An 18776-nucleotide genomic window follows, 5' to 3' on the forward strand; every position below is an offset into this window, starting at 1 on the left:
GAATATTTCGTCACTCCAATTTGATTCATATCCTTTTTGGAAAATATGTTTATGTTTTGTTATTCTAACATAATCTCCAACGTGAATTCTTGGATTCACCATACTAATTGATGTTTTTATCTTACTTTCTCTATCATATAAATTTCGCCATACACTCATTATATTTGTATTATTAACATCACATGGACACATTTTTATACTAGAATGAAAACTATGATTATATGAATGCACTAGATCTTGTAAAACATCAATGTATTTATGAGTATTTTTGTGTGTAAAATAGCGCCACATTTTCATTTTAAGAGTTCTCTGAAATCTTTCGACAATACTTGCTTTAATATCTGGATTATTGGTTGTATAATAATTTATGTTTTTTAATTTAAAATATTTTTGTACATATTTGGAAACAAATTCAGTTCCTTTGTCAGACTGTATATGTGTAGGTGTAGTATTAGCTTCAGCAAAAATACTTTCAAAGCATTCCTTAACTGTTTCAGAGTTTTTCTTTTTCATTGCTCGAACATACGCATATTTACTAAAGACATCAATAACACAAAGTATGTATTTGAAACCATCATTATATTCAGAATAAGATCTCATATCACTTAAATCGGCCTGCCATAACTCATTAATATTAGACAAAATATATCTGTTACGAGGAAATTTTCTTTGAACAGGTTTATGTAATGTATATGTTTCTTGTGATTGTAACCACTTTAAGACACTATTTCTGTCCATTTTACCCTTCATTGCTTTTGACAATTTATCAATAGTGCTGTAGCCAGCAGGATGTGATGCATCATAATAAATTTTATTTATTTCTAATATGGGGTCCATTTTTCCCAGTCCGATCTTTTTTTTAGTTTCCCTGTGTACTTATTACTTGTTGGTGTAGAAAATTCTTCGTCAGGTACTGATTTAGCTTCAACCTCTTTTAATTGCAAATGGTTTATAAAATCCAATCGCTTTGGGTTCCCGATATAAGTGAGTGGTACTTTTATTTCCTTTAAAGTTGTTGCGAATTTTTCCCAACCTATAGGTTCACTTTTCTGAAGAGCTCTCAAGGAATCACTCACCAAGTCCACAATATTACTCCCAGGTATTTTTTCATTATCTATAATCACGGTACCAGATTCATCCCAGCTTATTTTATTTTTATTCAAGGAAATCAAATTTAGTAAAAGTTCACCTTTTTTAGCATATGTTTTCGGTATTAGTTTCAGTATTTCAGAGCTCGTGTATATTTCTCCAATATTTTTGTTAACCTCCACTGATGTTTGAGAAGGAACTACATTTATTTTATTCACATCATGATTTATATAATCAGTATCGATTTCATTATGACTTTGATTAAAACCAATATATGAATCATTATCATTTATAAGTGGTATGTGGTATGGTTGTCGATCCTCTTTGACGAAGTTTAGATATCTTTGAAGGGTTTGCAAATATAAAATACATTTCTTTCGATCTTCTATGTCACTGCTTAAGATATTTTGCATATCAGTATCTAATCGAGATCTTGGCGTATCATTTTCTTTGGGTTGTTTTAACTTCTCCAATAATGATGGTTCAATAAGTAACATTTTTTTAGCATTATCCATTTTCTTAAATAAATGAATTAATCAACCCACTTAGAATAGAACCCAATATTATCGGTAGAAATGAACCTCCTTTTTGTACAATTATATTTTTTCTAATTTTATTCGTACCTTTTCTTACCAATTTTCGAAGAATATTTTTATATTTCTTTAATTTAGATTTTTCTTTCTCGGCCAATTCAACGTTACCCCGCAGTACGTTATGAATACATTCACAAATGTAATTTATTTCTGTTTTGTTACATGATTTTAATAAAGCTTTTTGATATTTTGGCTTCAGTTTATGTAGAGCAATTAACAAATCTTTATGCGTCTTTAAACGTCTATGCATCATTTATAAATGATCGAAATTTCTTGATTCTTACCATATTTAAACCCTTTTGTGGGTACATAAACAGTGCAATATCCATCGGATGGAAATATCTTTGTCTTAACGCGACACAATTCATTTGTTTCTTGTTTCAAATCAATCATTAAATAACCATGAGCTTCATTGGTAGCATCTCTGTAAGAATCTTCCAAATATTTCGGATTTTCAGGGAATACTTGACGAGATAAGTATCGAATTTGGGTTTTATCTCGAGGATTTTTGAAATATATTATATAACTTGAGTTGAGTGATATATCTCTTTGTCCTTTACCTTGATGAAACAAATTTTGAGATAAATAAAACACACTTAAGTTTCTATGATGACTTCCTTTCGTGAATATATCAACAATACGACCATCTGATTCCCTCATCAGGTCATCAATTATTACAAGTTGAGGATTTTTTCCGTCAAACATAGATAAATCAGGTAAACCTTGAAGATAATTAATGTGGTTGAGATTATATAAAGGCTGCATTTCATCAAAGCACCAGGTGATTTGGGTAAAATTTGTATCACAGATATCATTCAAAAATTTTATAAAATTATTTACGAAAACTGATTTTCCACATCCACTTGGACCAGCAACTATTGCAGTGAATGGATGATTGAAATGATGCATTATCTACTACGTCTATGTGTGTTAAGGTTTAGTATAGTAATGAAACAATCTGTTATTAAACCACCATTTATTTAAACAGAAAAATCGATAATTGAAACAATATACAGTACATCATGTTTTACTCCGCAACTTATACATCTAAATACAATAATCTCTCATTTGGTTTTTTAAAACTATAATAATTTATTCTTAAAATTTAATATAATATTTATTCTATTTTATGATGACCCCAAGCTAATGTATCAATATTATTCGGTAAAATGTACCGTTTGGTATCATTAAATGACAGACTAGATTTATTTATTCTTTGAGTAAAAATATTATGCTTTATTGACTTAAATCTAAGCATTGAACAATATTCGTTCTTATTTTCAAATAAGCAAGTCTTATAATTTTCCATTTTCATATTCTTAGTAACACTTTTATTAACCCCCTTAGCTTTAGCTGTGAATTTTCCCTCAACATCTAATGCATACATTTTAGATCTAAGTCCTACAAATTCATTAAATATATTACCATTGTTTTCATCTTTAAAGTAGCCTAACTTCTTTTTATTGAGTTTTGGATAGCCAAATATATTTTTTTCTGTATAGTCAGAGGTATCGAAACGCAAATGTAAATCAGGTTTTATATCTCTGTAAAAATCATCTGTAAAAATTTGATATATTAAACTATCAGTATCTGTGTACAATAATTTTAATTTGTTTTGAAACTTTTTAAACATATAGTTATAGTGAAAGTCGTACATTAGAGTTTTAGAAATATCCAATATACAAAATCCCAAATAAATAGGTTTATTATGGAACAATTTCGTCTTTCGTAATTGAACTGCAACCAAATTTTCATTAAAAATAGATAAACTATGGAATTCTGGCTTAGCAATTAAATCTTGTGCGCCTAGAATTTTACCCTGATTTTCCCAATGACTCAATAATTTTACATTTACTCTTTTTTCGATATTTTCCATTGTTTTTCCAAACACTGAGTTATTCATTAATTTATAAAAATCTTTTTCGAAATCAGATGTGGCTAGTTTACGCATGTTTGTATTTAAATCTATATAATATTGTAACCATGCGCATTGTTTGAATTTTAAAATTCTATGAATTTTTTGTAATTTTAAACCCATTGTCAGACATTGCTTTAAATTTCTGTAGTGAATCACATATTTAATTTTATTACGAAGGTTTGGAACTAATTTTATGTCTTTTGTATTACCAATACATATATTCTCAGGACATAAGGGTAGGTCAGAATGTAAATCATGCAGTTCAATAGGATATTCTAGATCTACTTCCAAAATAAAACCATATTCATAATCATCAGGGACATCAAAATTAGTTGTGACATCTACCCACTCAAAACCTCCTGTAGGAAGGAATTGAGACATGGCCCATCCGTAAAGGTTATTAGCATCAAGATAAGTTAAAAATGAGTTTGGTGTGTCTTTATCATATTCTCGCATATATTTGTTATTTGCTTTGGCATAACGATTGCTACATTGAGATACACCTCCTCGAATGCCCGATCTAATAAAAGCTATTTGTTCAAAGTCTTGAAGTAATTCTAATTTAATTTTTGTGCATTTTAACATAGCATCCCAACTTAACCCAGGTGCTGTATAATAATGAGCTGGATCTAGACCATATGTTTGCAAACATAAGGCTCGGAAATTTTCAAACACATCTGTTAAAAGTAAAACATCGGTTTTAAGATATAAATCAGAATAATCTGACATATTTTGACAATGAAAGTGTTGCCAAACATCCTTGGCATGTTCATAATCTTCATCGGAAATATGTGTGTCGGTTAATGTATTGTAAAATTTATCGCGACTAGGGAGTGCTGAAAGTTTTAAGGAATCATGTGATGACATAAATTCATATGGATAAATTCCTTTTTTTCTAAGACGTAAAAAATCATTATTATTTGGAAAATTATATTTTAATGTTTGAAATTGTTCCTCCATCAAATTTTGAACAAGTTTGTCTAAACTACAAGGCAAAAATTTAAACGAATCAACGAATCTCAATTGAATTTTATGATTATTAAATTTTATCGTTTTTGTGAAAGAAATGTACTTTTCTTTCGTTTGTGGAATAATATCAATTTCCCCTTCAATAGAATTTAATGCATGAACAATAAAATGAGAGTCATATTGACTAAGATTGTGTAAAAAAACTGGGATGTGATAGGGGATTCTAAACTTTGTCTTACATACTTCGTGTGCAACTCCTCTAAAATGTCCTGTATGCGAGTCAAAGTATAATGCACATTCACCATTTAAATTAAATTGACATATAAAGCAGTCTTTACATTGCGAAATAATTTCATTATCATTGGAAGTCAAAGGCTTTGGACTTATGACAAAAGAATTCTTTGTGCAAATCACTTCTAAATCTTTATACAACTGATTCATAAAGACATGAGTACAATGAGGACCACTATATGTTTCATATTTTGATAAACTATCATCATATGAACATTTGATATAGTACCCAAAACTATAAACTTCGTGTTTGTGAACATTAGTTGTATAAGGTTTTGATGGATCGTTAAAGCATGTCTGAATTGGATTAAGGAAAGCTTCAAAATCCGCGTATATAACAAATGGTATTTGTAACATCTTATTAAATTTATCAAATTTTAAGACATTGTTTGAAATTGGTTGTCCAAACCAATCTTTTAAAGTTTTTTCTGTACTAGGCAATTCCACTTTAATATGACAACAATCATTCAATTGATGGGCTGATAACTTATCATTTGTTGAGAAGTGTAAAAGACAACCGTCACAGATGTAGATTGCATGTTCATGGTTTGAAATTTGACCACTTACTAAACGCGATAGGTTTTTAATGTAGCAAAAATGATTAATTGTTCCGTGCGAAATAAATAATAAATTGATATGAACAATTTTCCGTGATTTTGTTAAATACAATGGACCAACTAATTCATGTACTTTCTTTTTACAATTGTATTCAAGACCAAAAACATTTACACTTAAATTATTTAACCTTTCTACTTTTTGTATATCTGTCATTTTAACAGGAAACGTAACTCCGTCAAAATTTAATTTATTTGAATATTTACTGTAAGATGAAACTCTCTGAGAGTTCTTAGTAACTGGATATAATGCAGAAAGCAAAGCCCATTTAAAGCATAAATCATCCGAGTTTTGTACATTTATAACACTTTTTTTTAATTTGATTTCTTTAGGTAATTCAATGTATGATTTTCCACGTAATGGATTGAATTTGTTTATATTCATGTCTAATGCATTTATTTTCTTAAGACTCCAACCACTATCTTTTTTCTCAAATGTGCTAATTTTAGTCATCAACATATCACATAAGGACGAAAAGAAAAAATTTAAATCCTCACCCTGCATTATAGTATAACTACATGTTTGAAATTCAAATTCATTAGAAATATTTTTTGTTTCTTGAACAAAATTAGCGTGCAGAATAAAATTAACTTTAAAAATTGTAAGCAATCGAACAGATTCCTCAAATAGTGAAATAATTTCATTTTTAATAGAATTCAAAAACATTTCTGGTGTTTCGAATGTTTGTAATTGGTTGGATTTACTCTTTATTTTATATGAGATTATTCTATTACCAAAAGCCGATTCGTGTACTGTGACATTTTTTAAAGTACTATGTAATTGCATTACGTTATTCTTATGGAGGTTACTTCTAAGATGATTTGCATAATATCTTTTCCGTATTAAGATTTGACATAAAGAACAGTTCACCATTTCATCGTTCACACTGGTGAGCCCCGATGATGTGGATGGTTCCCCTTGTCTTCCTCTCTTTGTACTTGTATCATTGTCTTCACTGTCTTGTAATACTGCACTTCTTCTCTTAAAACCTCCTCCACTTTGTAGAACAGGTTGACTACAACATAAGTGAATGATATTAGCCACATTTCATCAATAATATAATACTAAATAATTTACAAAGAAAATAACTCACTTGATCATTTTTTCAACCTCATTACATACAAAGCAGAGTTCCATATCGTTATGTTTAATTTTCCAAATGATGAGAATATAATAATATTATTTGTATAAGAGAATAAATAAACTAATAACTAAACTGAACTAATATTTATGTATTTCTTCATAGCTACCTACTTATTGTTAAAATTATATTTCTTATAATTTTCTGTTTCTAAAATTTTCTTCGTAACATTGTATAAAATCTTTTTAATGTCCTTATAACTTTCATTATTGTCGATTGTATAATATTTTAATCTATAATCAGCGTATTTCCATTGTTCTTGTGCAGGCGTGTTTTTTATTTTATTGAGATCATAGATTTCTATTTTAACCAAATGTGATGCATTTCTTCCGTCATCTGCATTAGTTGTAATGTAAATACTTCCATTATCCTGTGCTCTGGATATTGATGATGATATTTTCTTTTGTTTTGTTTTTTTCACTTCGAATAATGCATCTATATTTTCATTTGAGCTGGCCCTCTTCAAGGATTTAAGTTGAGGAACTTTTAATGAATCCTGACTATCTTCAGACAAGGGATAGTAAAATGTTTTATATGTATTTTCTTCCATTGTTGGGTTGAATGCATTCTACAACAACAATAAGACTGCTTTAGAATAGTATTATACATACATATCTTAATATAACAAATGATATAACTTTTTAATTTCAAAGTGAATAATAGATAAAACTTACCTCCATTGCAGCAAATCACTCAACAATTACACAAGACACAAAATATATAATAATTTGACTGAATACGCCACTTCAATGATTATTTTTCTGAACAGTTCTAGCATTTTATACTAAAATATCGTAAAAGTAAATTTGTTTATGATTAGTACTGGTTTTTAAATATTGTGATGAAACATAATGGCACTTAAATGATAAGTTCAATTATTGATAGTTTAATGGAGTCAACATTTCCAGATTGTACTAATGACTACGTAAGTATGTAGATACAAAGTTCGTTTTCAATCAGCTTTTATATTATAATAAAATTGATGAAAATATAATTTCATCAAATGTTCATAGATTTATATTTGAATCGCTTGTAATGATATTTTGTTTTATTGTAACCATATAAGTTTTAAATACATGAATAAGATACATTAAAGCCTTATTTATTGAGTGCTTATGTTATTATGATCCACATAACTATTCAATCATCGCAACTGACAAGACCCTGTTCTCAACTAATATGAATACAATCGAGATACAGAATTATTTGAACAAAATCGATCCCAGTATTAAAAATAATGTTTACGCGGCAAACCGATTGCCGATATATGTTGTAACGCCCTGTTATATTGTCAGCAATTTAGATAGTGATAATAAGCCAGGCACTCACTGGGTTGCAATACACATTGATGAGCAGGGTATTGGACAATACTTCGATTCATATGGTCGTCCACCTCAGGGATTCCAGCTGATGTTTTTACAAAGGAATTGCAGAATGTATAACTACAATACTGCAAGAGTACAGAATGAATATACCGCAGTGTGTGGCGAGTACTGCATAATGTATCTATACTTTAAGTTTAATAAGAAGAGTTTGAATGATTTCATCAAATATTTTGAAAATGATACAATCTGCAATGATGTTTTATTATATACTTTATTTAAATCATGTTTTAAAAATAAATAATAAATACAGAAACTGTCTTTTTAATCGTAGTAACGAATGTGGTAGAGGTAATTAGTAAATTACCTGTATCACGTTCATGGAAATTTAGACATTGAGTCGCTCACCAATCATTAGCTAAATGACCAGTGATTATTAATGATTATGGATCTGTTTAATTTAAAAAGCTAACTTTGAAACTATAAGAGATATCGAAAAACGGATCAGCGCAATCACTCGGAAATACATCAAAACCCCCAGTTTGACACCAAACTTCTTTTTTTTTTTTTTAGTAGGCATCACGAGCAAGTGAGCCAGAATCGAGGAGCCAGAACCGGCGAATCCCTACTACTGTGAGCCAGAACCGGCGAATCCCTACTACTTAAATCATTGTATTTGTTGGATGCAATTACTAATTGTGACAGTGATCACGACCATCATGTTCACGATGCATCCTTACACAAACAATGAGTTCGAGCTCATACATTTAATTCTTTATTACTTTTTAACCGACTTCAAAAAAGGAGGAGGTTCTCAATTCGTCGGTATGTTTTTTTTATTACCTAGGTATCCCTACAAACATTCGACTGAATGAACGGATTTTGATAATTATTTTTCATTAAATAATTTATATTATTTAAACACGACTCATATATTGGCTGTAGTACCTTACAAAATAATTTATTATGTATATTACAGCCATTGCAGAATACCATATGTGATTGAAAAGAGTGGCCATCGAGTTTCTTGTATGTTCTTTTTACGAACATATGGTAAATTCAGTAATTTAAAAGAAATATTTGTAGTGACGATTCAAAAGCGCTTAGTGGAAGCCTATTTGAATAAAGTTTATTTGACCTGAATGCGTACTTTAATTAACAGGTTTGGCGGGCGGTGCTGATGCAGCGTATATCTACGAGGAGAAGTTCTCCATAAAGGATCTCCAGCAAGACGTGTACCACATGGCGTCCAAGATGACGGGCGGCATCCAACGTGGTCTCATCCTGCGTAACGAGAAAGCGAACGAGAACTACAACACGGACTTCATCTACCGACTCTACTCTGAAGAAGGGAAGGGGCTGTTCACAGCGCGCATGAATGTTTTGGGTGAGTGTTTATATCAGATTCAGTTATGATAATAAGCTGTTCCCGCCCGCTTTGCTGGGCGAATTTAAATAGAAATAAATTAAATCTAATTATTGGTCTTATTACAAATACATACACCATCTAGGATAAATTTCGCATCGAATGGTGGTAGTTTCATGTCGATAGGATCAGTGGTTTAGGCGTGAAAGAGCATCAAACAATTATAGTATAGATTGTAGGACTAATTTTATTTTTGTTTGTAATGAATAAACTCTAAACTACTTGTGCTATTTTAAAATTGTTTACCAGTATCATATTCTCATTGGGTGACATGTACCCAATGAGAATGGACTGTATTTTTTTTTAAATTTAGAGTAATATAATCTGTTGATTACTTATTGAAAAGCCGCGACGTGATGTAATTGATACTTGATATCGGAATACCTTCTGTAATATGGAAATGAGATTCCTCCATCATTAATGGTGGTTCGGTATCGTTTTTTGATAAATGTGTTTACATTACTGCATTCAGTAATATAAAAACATTTATCTACACTCATGCTTTAAATCCTATATTTAAGATTCTAAAACAGTTAGCTTATTGTCAACATTAAAACACCCAATAACCATTACATCATCCAAACGAGTGTTGTAATGAAATTCAGTACAACATTACAACACTCGTTTGGATGATGTAATGGTTACTAGGACTGCCTTTTTAAATGTTAGCAGGAAGTAAAAAAAGTGCTAACTGTTTCAGAATCTTTTATAGAGGATTCATATTATGAGTGTAGATAAAGTCTTGTGTGCAACTATTGATAATTAGGTATTAAAACAATCATGTGATAAACCCACATTCATGTTTTAATACCCTTTATTATACAACAGTTGCATAAATAACTATTAAACATGTAATGTTGGTTTGCGATGATTTGCTGTTAAAAAGAGCTCTTCCATTTTTTACTTCTTAAGATATCAAAATCAGCTTCAATTAGTAAGCAGGATATCAGTTATTTACGCTAAGATAATGTATACGTCTAGATGACTACTAGTCTAGTCTAGTCTCTTGCAACAGCAATATATGTTGTATAACAATACAACCGAAAAAAACAGGCCAAGTGTAATACTTTAGTGTGCGCACACGCTGTTAACGCCTATAACAGCTGAGAGGAGGAGACGGCTGGGGAGAGGGGAAGCGACCAGTTTTATAGCCTGCGCCGACACATACGAGAGACCGCCATCGCCCGGCCGTAATGAGAGACGTCCTTCTTTAACATTATATTTAATCTGTACCTAATAATCTTGTTAATATAAATCTAGAAGTTTAAGTTTTGTTTTAATTATAAACACACGCTACGTCTTACACTCGCAATTTGTATGACACTTTGTGTTAGTATGCGTGCATTGCTCAAAATAGAGGTTAATTTTAAACTTAATTTTTCTCGACGTTTTGCACAGATGTCATAGTCTATCTAGACGTATTAATGATCTAAGAATTTACTATAATATAAATTGAGCTAGGTTTGTCGTACTTCACACTGAGTGACGAGCTCAAACAAGATTATGATTATTTTATAGCGATAGATATGACTGTACAATATTGTATATTTTTATTGAAATGAGCCCAAAATTAAGAGTGCTGGGAGAGTTTCTTGCGCCGCTTCTTCTCTCTCAGAGCGCCATTTGTTTCCGAAGCGGTAGTAGTGTCTAGAATATTAGAAATGACATCAAAAATAATTCTAAATGAATCAATTTTGAGAAAATAAATGTCTTTTATGCCTTTTAAACTAGTGTTTTTCAATACACACTCATAAAGTTTCAAGTGATTTCACGGACTAGGTGATGATATTTTTCAAACACATTTGGGTTTTACTGAACAGGTCACATGCAACAAGGAGGCTCCCCCACTCCGTTCGACCGCAACATGGGCACCAAGATGGCCGCCAAGTGTCTTCATTGGCTGGTAGAGATGATACAGCAGGGAAAGGGAGCCGCTCCGGACTCCGCGTGCCTCCTCGGTATCGTCAAGCGACAGTATAAATTTACACCACTGGAGGAACTCAAGACCCAGACTAATTTCGCGTAAGGATGAAGTTCACTTTCATTTGGCCTCCCACCTCCTTTGCACAAGATGCGGGCTAGATGATGGGTACTACAATATTGCCTTTTTCTGCCGTGAAGCAGTAATGTGTAAACATTATTGAGTTTCGGTCTAAAGGGTGCCGTAGCTAGTGAAATGACTGGGCATATGAGTCTTAACATCTTATATGTCTTAAGGTGACGAGCGCAATTGTAGTGCCACTCAGAATTTTTGGGTTTTTGAAGAATCCTAAAATAGAATTGATGTAAATAACAGGATACACGCTAAGGTCACCAAGTTGTAGTATTGGCTGGTCAAAATGATGCAGCGGAATACAGTTAGTACACACCACTAATGGTTTCATATCTCAGATGTTGGCCGTTACCTGCAGTCCCTTAAATTTCAGCTTATTACTCATCAGTCCACCGATGGAACAGCATTGTAAATTGTAAACTCTGCTGCTCCCTTACATTACTAGAACAATAATAATCATGCCTGATCTTTGGATTCGAACTGAAAGCCTTCCATTTGCAAATGGCAATTATTTTCATAAAATTTATTCCTTTAGAGCTCACTTGGCCATTTACTGGAGCAAATAAAGGACTTATTGTTTTGCCATTCGAGTCTTTCAAATTACTTTTTTATACTAGCAACATTAATTGTCAGCTGTTTCTGGGTAGAGCTTTCAGCAACAGTAAAAAATACCGCAAAATAAATACTAGAATATTCCATACAGCAAGTTTTGCATTTTTCACATGCTTTGGATACAAATTCAGTTAACGGTCGTGTGTTTTTATATTAGCCAAGAATAAAAGAACGTTGCGGTTAACTGAATTCGAAAATGACAATTTGATTTTTTTTTTCATTAAAAAAAAACATTATTTTAAAAACATTACAATTTTTGCAGGCGAAAACTTAGCGTAAAATCTAATAATGTAATAATTTCACTGTTCTTCAGACAACGTATTCCAAAACAACAATGGTGGATGAAGCTGCGACCGTTACTCCGTATCTTAGCCAAACACGATTCGACATACGAAGAAGAGGGAATGTACATGACCGTGGAGCAAGGAGAAATAGATTCGGAGAACGTTATATAAAATGTTCTAGTCAGTTCTCTATTAGTGTAGTATTACACTGTATTCGTATTACTAATTTATTTAGATATTTATTATAGTAAAAGACATAATCCATGTATTTTTTAGTATAATATAACAGTAGCTTTAGTAGTATAATGTGAGTTTTTAGTACTCACTGCAGCCATAATCATCTCACAGTGTTATGTAGCTTAGAAATTATTCTTGTTAGCTATGTAAAGGTAGATATTTATGTGAAATTATTAAATACTCTAATAGTATTTCTTTAAGATATATTTAGATATTTTTTTAATGTAAAAACAGTGTTGCGTTAATATAATATCAATCATCACACTGTGCAATATTAATGCAAGACATAATATCCCATAGACGCCAATGCAAAGACGAACGACATTCACACACGACATTAAGGAAATAGATCTCAATATAAATCTATAGTAGGTAGTCAGTAGCAATTATATACGACATGTTATTACCTGACCAATGACCGTTCAGTACCCCGTACGCCCGCTCACCATGGTAGGTTGACAGAATTGTTTGCATTGCGAATATGTCAGTATTAGGTCAATTACCTGTGCATTAGCCTCGCTGAGTGCTTTAATCACTACCGGGTCCTATAACTTATGTACCTACTAGCTGACCCGACAGATGTAGTTCTGTACAATAAATCTCTCATAGAAAATATGTCCATACAAAATAAATATTGGAATTAAAAATAATTATGGGTCCCAAGTCGCAATAAACATTATCCGATCTCTTAGTTGAACTAAACTGCACTCCATGAAGTAATCCCCATTAAAATCTGAACATTCATTTCGGAATTCACTGGAAACAAACATCAGGACTTTGGATCTATATACATTAAGATATGCTGCTACCAATTATTATTACCAATACAATTAAAATCGAATAGTAATGTTTAATATCCAAATTAAATGTGCGTAATAATAATAATAATATTGACACACTAAGTAATAAATAAATGCAAACATCAGTTCTGGTAAAATAAATATTTAGGGATTTTTCTTGAGGCCTAATTTGTGAGTTTTGATTATTTAAATGTACACTATTGCCGAATATTGTATGCTTCCTTAAATATTATCGTTAAAATCAAGTAGGAATTATATTGAATGATTTTTATACCATTTATTAATAGGTCCAGTTGGACTTATTACTGACCTTAGCACACTTTTGAATAATTTTTTGTTAACATATTATATCATTTGTTAAACTTTGTTTTAAAAATATAATATTTAAAGTTAACTTTGTTTTTCATTATCCCTTCTCGATAGTCATGTTAAAAGAAAGGTCCAGAGGTTTATCTATTTTTTTTTATGGAATAGGAGGACAAACGAGCGTACGGGTCACCTGGTGTTAAGTGATCACCGCCGCCCACATTCTCGTGCAACACCAGAGGAATCACAGAAGCGTTGCCGGTCTTTAAGGAAGGAGTATGCGCTTTTTTGAAGGTACCCATGTCGTATCGTCCCGGAAACACCGCACAAGGAACTTCATTCCACAGCTTTGTAGTACGTGGAAGAAAGGTCCTTGAAAACCGCACTGTGGAGGACCGCCACACATCCAGATGGGGGGGATGATATCCTAACTTGTGGCGTGTCGTGCGAAGGTAGAATTCGGCGGCAGGAATCAGGTTAAACAGCTCTTCGGAACACTCCCCGTGATAAATGCGGTAGAAGACACACAATGAAGCGACATCTCTAAGCAACGCCAAGTAATCCAGCCGTTCACAGAGCACTGGGTCCCAACAATACGGGCTGCTCTACGTTGCACGCGGTCAAATGGGTCGAGCTTATACTGGGGTGCGCCAGACCAGAGATGACAGCAATACTCCATGTGTGGCTGGACCTGCGCCTCTGTAGAGCGCTAGAATGTGGGCCGGCTTGAAGTATTACCGTGCTTTATTAATGACGCCCAACTTCTTCGAAGCCAATATGGCTTTGCCCTCCAGATGGCCACGGAATTGGCAATCGATCGAGATTTCGAGACCCAGTATTCCGATGCAAGGCGAGGCTTTAAGGGAAGTGTTGTCGAATAGCGGTGATACGACAAATGGGGTTTTTTAGTGGTAAACGCGCAAACTTGAGTCTTCTGGGGATTAAATTGGATAAGGTTCAATTTACCCCATTCCGCAACCTTCTCAAGAGAGGACTCGATAGAAGACATAACTTTCTCCCGGCACTGGTTAACGATTTCCCGAGAGAGACCTGCATGGCCCGTGTATACGGCATCACCAGTGCTGTCGTCTGCATAGCAATGTATGTTGGAGGTGTCCAACATATCATTGATATGCAGAAGAAACAGCGTGGGAGATAGCACACAGCCTTGGGGCACTCCAGCGTTCACGGGCTTCGGGTTCGAGCAATAACCGTCGACAACGATCTGTATGCTGCGCCCAGTGAGAAAGCTGGAGGTCCGCTTGCATAAGCTCTCGGGAAGCCCAAACGATGGAAGTTTTGAGAGGAGCCAACCTTGTGCCATACACGACAAAGGCTTTCGCTATATCTAGGCTACCTGCCAGGCCTTCCCTCTTGCTTTCAATAGCCGCCGCCCATCTATGTGTTAGGTATACCAGAGGATCACCTGCCGACCGCACATGGCGAAAGCCGTACTGTCGGTCGTTGATCAGATGGTGACCCTCTAGGTATACCAAGAGCTGGCGGCTAATTATGCTCTCCATGATTTTGGAGAGCAGGGAGGTAATAGCAATAGGCCTGTAGTTTGCCGGATCCGAACTGTCTCCTTTGTTTTGCATCGGATGGACAAGGGCTGACTTCCATTATTCAGGAACTACGCCTTTGGAATAAGAGTGCCGGAATAAACGCGTTAGCACCGGCGTCAACTCAGGGGCACACGTTCTAAGCACGATTGGAGAAATGCCATCCGGCCCGCTCGACTTCCTGACGTCCAACGAAAACAGAGCTCGCCTAACAGTTTCCTGTCTGAACTGTTCTTCAGGCATAGAGCTCTGACACCGCGGGATGGTCGGCGGTGTTTTTCCGTTGTCGTCAAGAGTCGAGTGGGAGGTAAAAAGAGCACACAGGAGATCGGCTTTCTCTTTTGCTGTATGTGCCAGGGTATCATTCCTCATGTGCAACGGCGGCAGGGACGGCTGGTTGAAGTTACCAAGAGCAGCTTTCGACAACGACCAGAACTTGCGTATTCCGGTCGGGTAACTGGAAAGCTGCTCGCCGATTTTAACGACGTACTTCGATGTCGCACGGGCCACGGTTATATTTCCTCTTCAGAACTTTGCAGTTCGGATCCTTTGAGCCCAACGCCGCAACCCAAGTTCGATACGCCTGTTTTTTGAAGTCAGATGCTGCTTTAACTGACGCATCGAACCAGGGCTGTGATTTGCCACCAATCGGTACTATAGAGCTTGGTATACAAATATCCATACCCTACAGTATCACATCGGCTACTTCAACGGCGCAGGCACTAGGATCATCCGAAGGGAAACAAACCTTGCCCCAATGGTAGGACGTATCCTATCCCAATCTGCTGACTTGTAGTGCCAAACGCGGCTGGTCGCTGGTGGTGTGCGACGTTGGCGTCGGATAGGCACTACACTCCTGACTAGGCAATGGTCGGACGTTCCGAGAGGGGCGTCGACAGAGACCTGGTAGGTATCGGGATGTGTAGTCAGCAGAAGATCCGATAAGGACGGCATGTGGCTATCCACATCCGGGAGCCGCGTTGGCGATTCGACCAATTGCGACAGACCATACGCCAATGCGAAACTATGCACAGATCGCCCTGCGTACGTGATCCAAGCCATTCGGCATTGTGCCCGTTGAAATCACCCAAGACTACGATTTCAGCGGAGGGGATCTGTGCAAGCACGTCGTCAATTGCCGCTTGAACGCAGCCCATGAGATGATCGGTTTCTGCGTTACCGCTATGGTACCTGTAGTACGCATAGATGCGGACGCGGTCTTCTAATTCTACGCGGAGCCAAAGAGTAGACAGGTCCCTACCCTCAAAATTGCCGAGACGGCGACAGCAGATATCATCCCTAACGTACATACCCCGGCATGAGGCAAAATATTATGCTCAATTTTGTACCCGGGGTACGTTAAATATGACGTATCGCTAGGTCGAGATATTTGCGTCTCCGTAAGGAAACACAAGGCCGGCTGCGCCGTCTCTAGGTGGTGGTGGAAGGCGTTTAAATTGGAGTGAATTCCCCTGATGTTACAAAAGTCCACATTAAGCGTGGAGCGGGGTGCCGTGGTGTTGCTGCCCTGTTTGTGCGGTTATGCGCGGTACTGTGCCCTCCCCAGAATACGAGGGGCAGCCCGAGCGAGAATGCTCGGGGAGGGATTCTCCGGCTCTGGTAGAGCCGGTACCCTCCTGTCATCTACATCTAATATCCAGAGCGCCCTAGGCAAGCATCGCATTGGCGCCTGAAACCTTTAAATACTACCCTAATGCTGTGCCACATCGTTTCATCCATCCCTAGTTAATTTCGGGGTAAAATGTGAAGGTAGTCAGGATCTCCAGCTAAATCAAGTTTCATTATAGTCAGTTTTTACATGAAAAACTAAGATATAGACAAATATTTTCGCAATAATTTTATAACATGTATTAGTAGGGGTAATTTGATAAGCCAGGCCATGTGTACTTAGCTTTTGGTGTGAAATGTTGATAAAATAGGAATGTGATGAGATTCAAAAATCTAGTTGAAGTAGTGTTTAATGCACTGCAATAAAACTGCTACAAGTAACATTTCTGAAACAACTTAAAGGGGATTAATTCTAGTAATCGCGGATGTTGTGATTTAATGTTGTTTCCACATATTCCTGTCTGAATATATATTTTTTAGTTTGAATTGATGGCCTCACTACCAATGTAAAAATAAAAAATAGAAAATAAATAATATGCAACTAGGTTTATGCTGATGTACCCCAGTAACTCTAAAGAAATAAAATAAAAATAAAGTTAATGAGCTTATAATCGCTGCTATAATTCTAGCATAGTGAAATATAATAAGAATTTTAATAACATTCAATGTTATATTTATGCGATACTAGTGGTATAACATTGCACGTATGCGATAAAAAAAAGATACCTGTCCATTGCAAAATCTCAATGTATCCCGTCACAGCGGACGTATGTACCAGTATGGAAGCTAAGCCTTTAAGCCTTAAGAAAACAACACCCATGATAAAAACAAATGGGGTTTTTTTGTGGTAAACGCACAAACTTGAGTCTTCTGGGGGTTAAATTGGACAAGGACCAATTTACCCCATTCCGCGACCTTCTCAAGAAAGGACTCGATAGAAGACACAAGGTTCTCCCTGCACTGGTCAACGATTTCCCGAAAGAGACCTGTATGGTCAGTGTATATGGCATCGCCCGTGCTGTCGTCTGCATAGCAATGCATGTTGGAGGTTTCCAACATATCATTGATATGCAGAAGAAACAGTGTGGGAGATAGCACACAGCCTTGGGGCACTCCAGCGTTCCCGGGCTTGGGATTAGAGCGACCATCGATAACGACCTGAATGCTGCGCCCAGTGAGGAAGCTGGAGGTCCACTTGCATAAGCTCTCGGGAAGCCCAAATGATGGAAGTTTTTCGAGAAGCGCCTTGTGCCATACACGATCAAAGGCCTTCGCTATATCCAGGCTAACTGCCAGGCCTTCCCCGATGCTTTCGATAGCCACCGCTCATCTATGTGTTAGGTATACCAGAAGATCACCTGCCGATCGACCATGGCGAAAGCCGTACTGTCGCTCGTTGATCAATTGGTGACCCTCTAGGTATACCAAGAACTGGCGGTTAATTATGATTTTGGAGAGCAGGGAGGTAATAGCTATAGGCCTGTAGTTTACCGGATCCGAACTGTCACCTTTTTTTTGGATCGGTTGGATGAGGGCTGACTTCCATGAGTCAAGGACTACGCCTTTTTTTATGAGTGCCGGAATAAACGCGTTAGCACCGGCGACAACAAAATGCCATCCAGCCCGCTCGACTTCCTGAAGTCCAACGAAAACAAAGCTCGCCTAACCTTTTTTCTGTCTGAACTGTACTTTAGCCATAGAGCTCTGACACCGCGGGAGATGTGTCGGCGGTGTTTTTTCGTTGTCGTCAAGAGTCGAGTGGGAGGCAAAAAGAGCACACAGGAGATCGGCTTTCTCATTCGCCGTAAGTGCCAGGGTATCATTCCTCATGTGCAACGGCGGAAGGGACGGCTGGTTGAAGTTTAAGAGCAGCTTTCGACAACGACCAGAACTTGCGTATTCCGTTCGGATAACTGGAAAGCTGCTCGC

General features: G+C 35.7%; 2 protein-coding genes across 5 annotated transcripts in view; one reads left to right on the forward strand and one right to left on the reverse strand.

The window, feature by feature from the left end:
* Window positions 1–13744, forward strand: part of LOC126966386 (ATP-dependent 6-phosphofructokinase) — a 34400-nt gene extending 20656 nt beyond the window's left edge. For all 3 annotated transcript variants that reach the window (XM_050810379.1, XM_050810381.1, XM_050810380.1), the window contains exons 13-15: window positions 9101–9325; window positions 11185–11386; window positions 12343–13744. In XM_050810379.1, the coding sequence (XP_050666336.1) occupies window positions 9101–9325; window positions 11185–11386; window positions 12343–12484 (569 nt within the window). In that variant the 3' untranslated portion in view covers window positions 12485–13744. The remainder of the gene's footprint in view (window positions 1–9100; window positions 9326–11184; window positions 11387–12342) is intronic.
* LOC126966381 (uncharacterized) lies at window positions 2383–7334 on the reverse strand. Of its 2 annotated transcripts, XM_050810373.1 has the most exons (3): window positions 7291–7334; window positions 6730–7184; window positions 2383–6490 (listed from the first exon to the last, which is right to left on the reverse strand). In XM_050810373.1, exons 1-3 carry the CDS (start codon window positions 7294–7296, stop codon window positions 2800–2802), a joined length of 4152 nt encoding a protein of 1383 aa, XP_050666330.1. In that variant the 5' UTR covers window positions 7297–7334; the 3' UTR covers window positions 2383–2799. The 2 variants fall into 2 exon arrangements, with proteins under 2 accessions (XP_050666330.1, XP_050666331.1); XM_050810374.1 differs by lacking the exons at window positions 6730–7184; window positions 7291–7334 and adding an exon at window positions 6569–6710.
* Window positions 13745–18776: the final 5032 nt, after the last annotated feature.

This window comes from Leptidea sinapis, chromosome 10 (genome assembly GCF_905404315.1).
Source record: "Leptidea sinapis chromosome 10, ilLepSina1.1, whole genome shotgun sequence".
Classification (NCBI taxonomy): Eukaryota; Metazoa; Arthropoda; class Insecta; order Lepidoptera; family Pieridae; genus Leptidea; species Leptidea sinapis.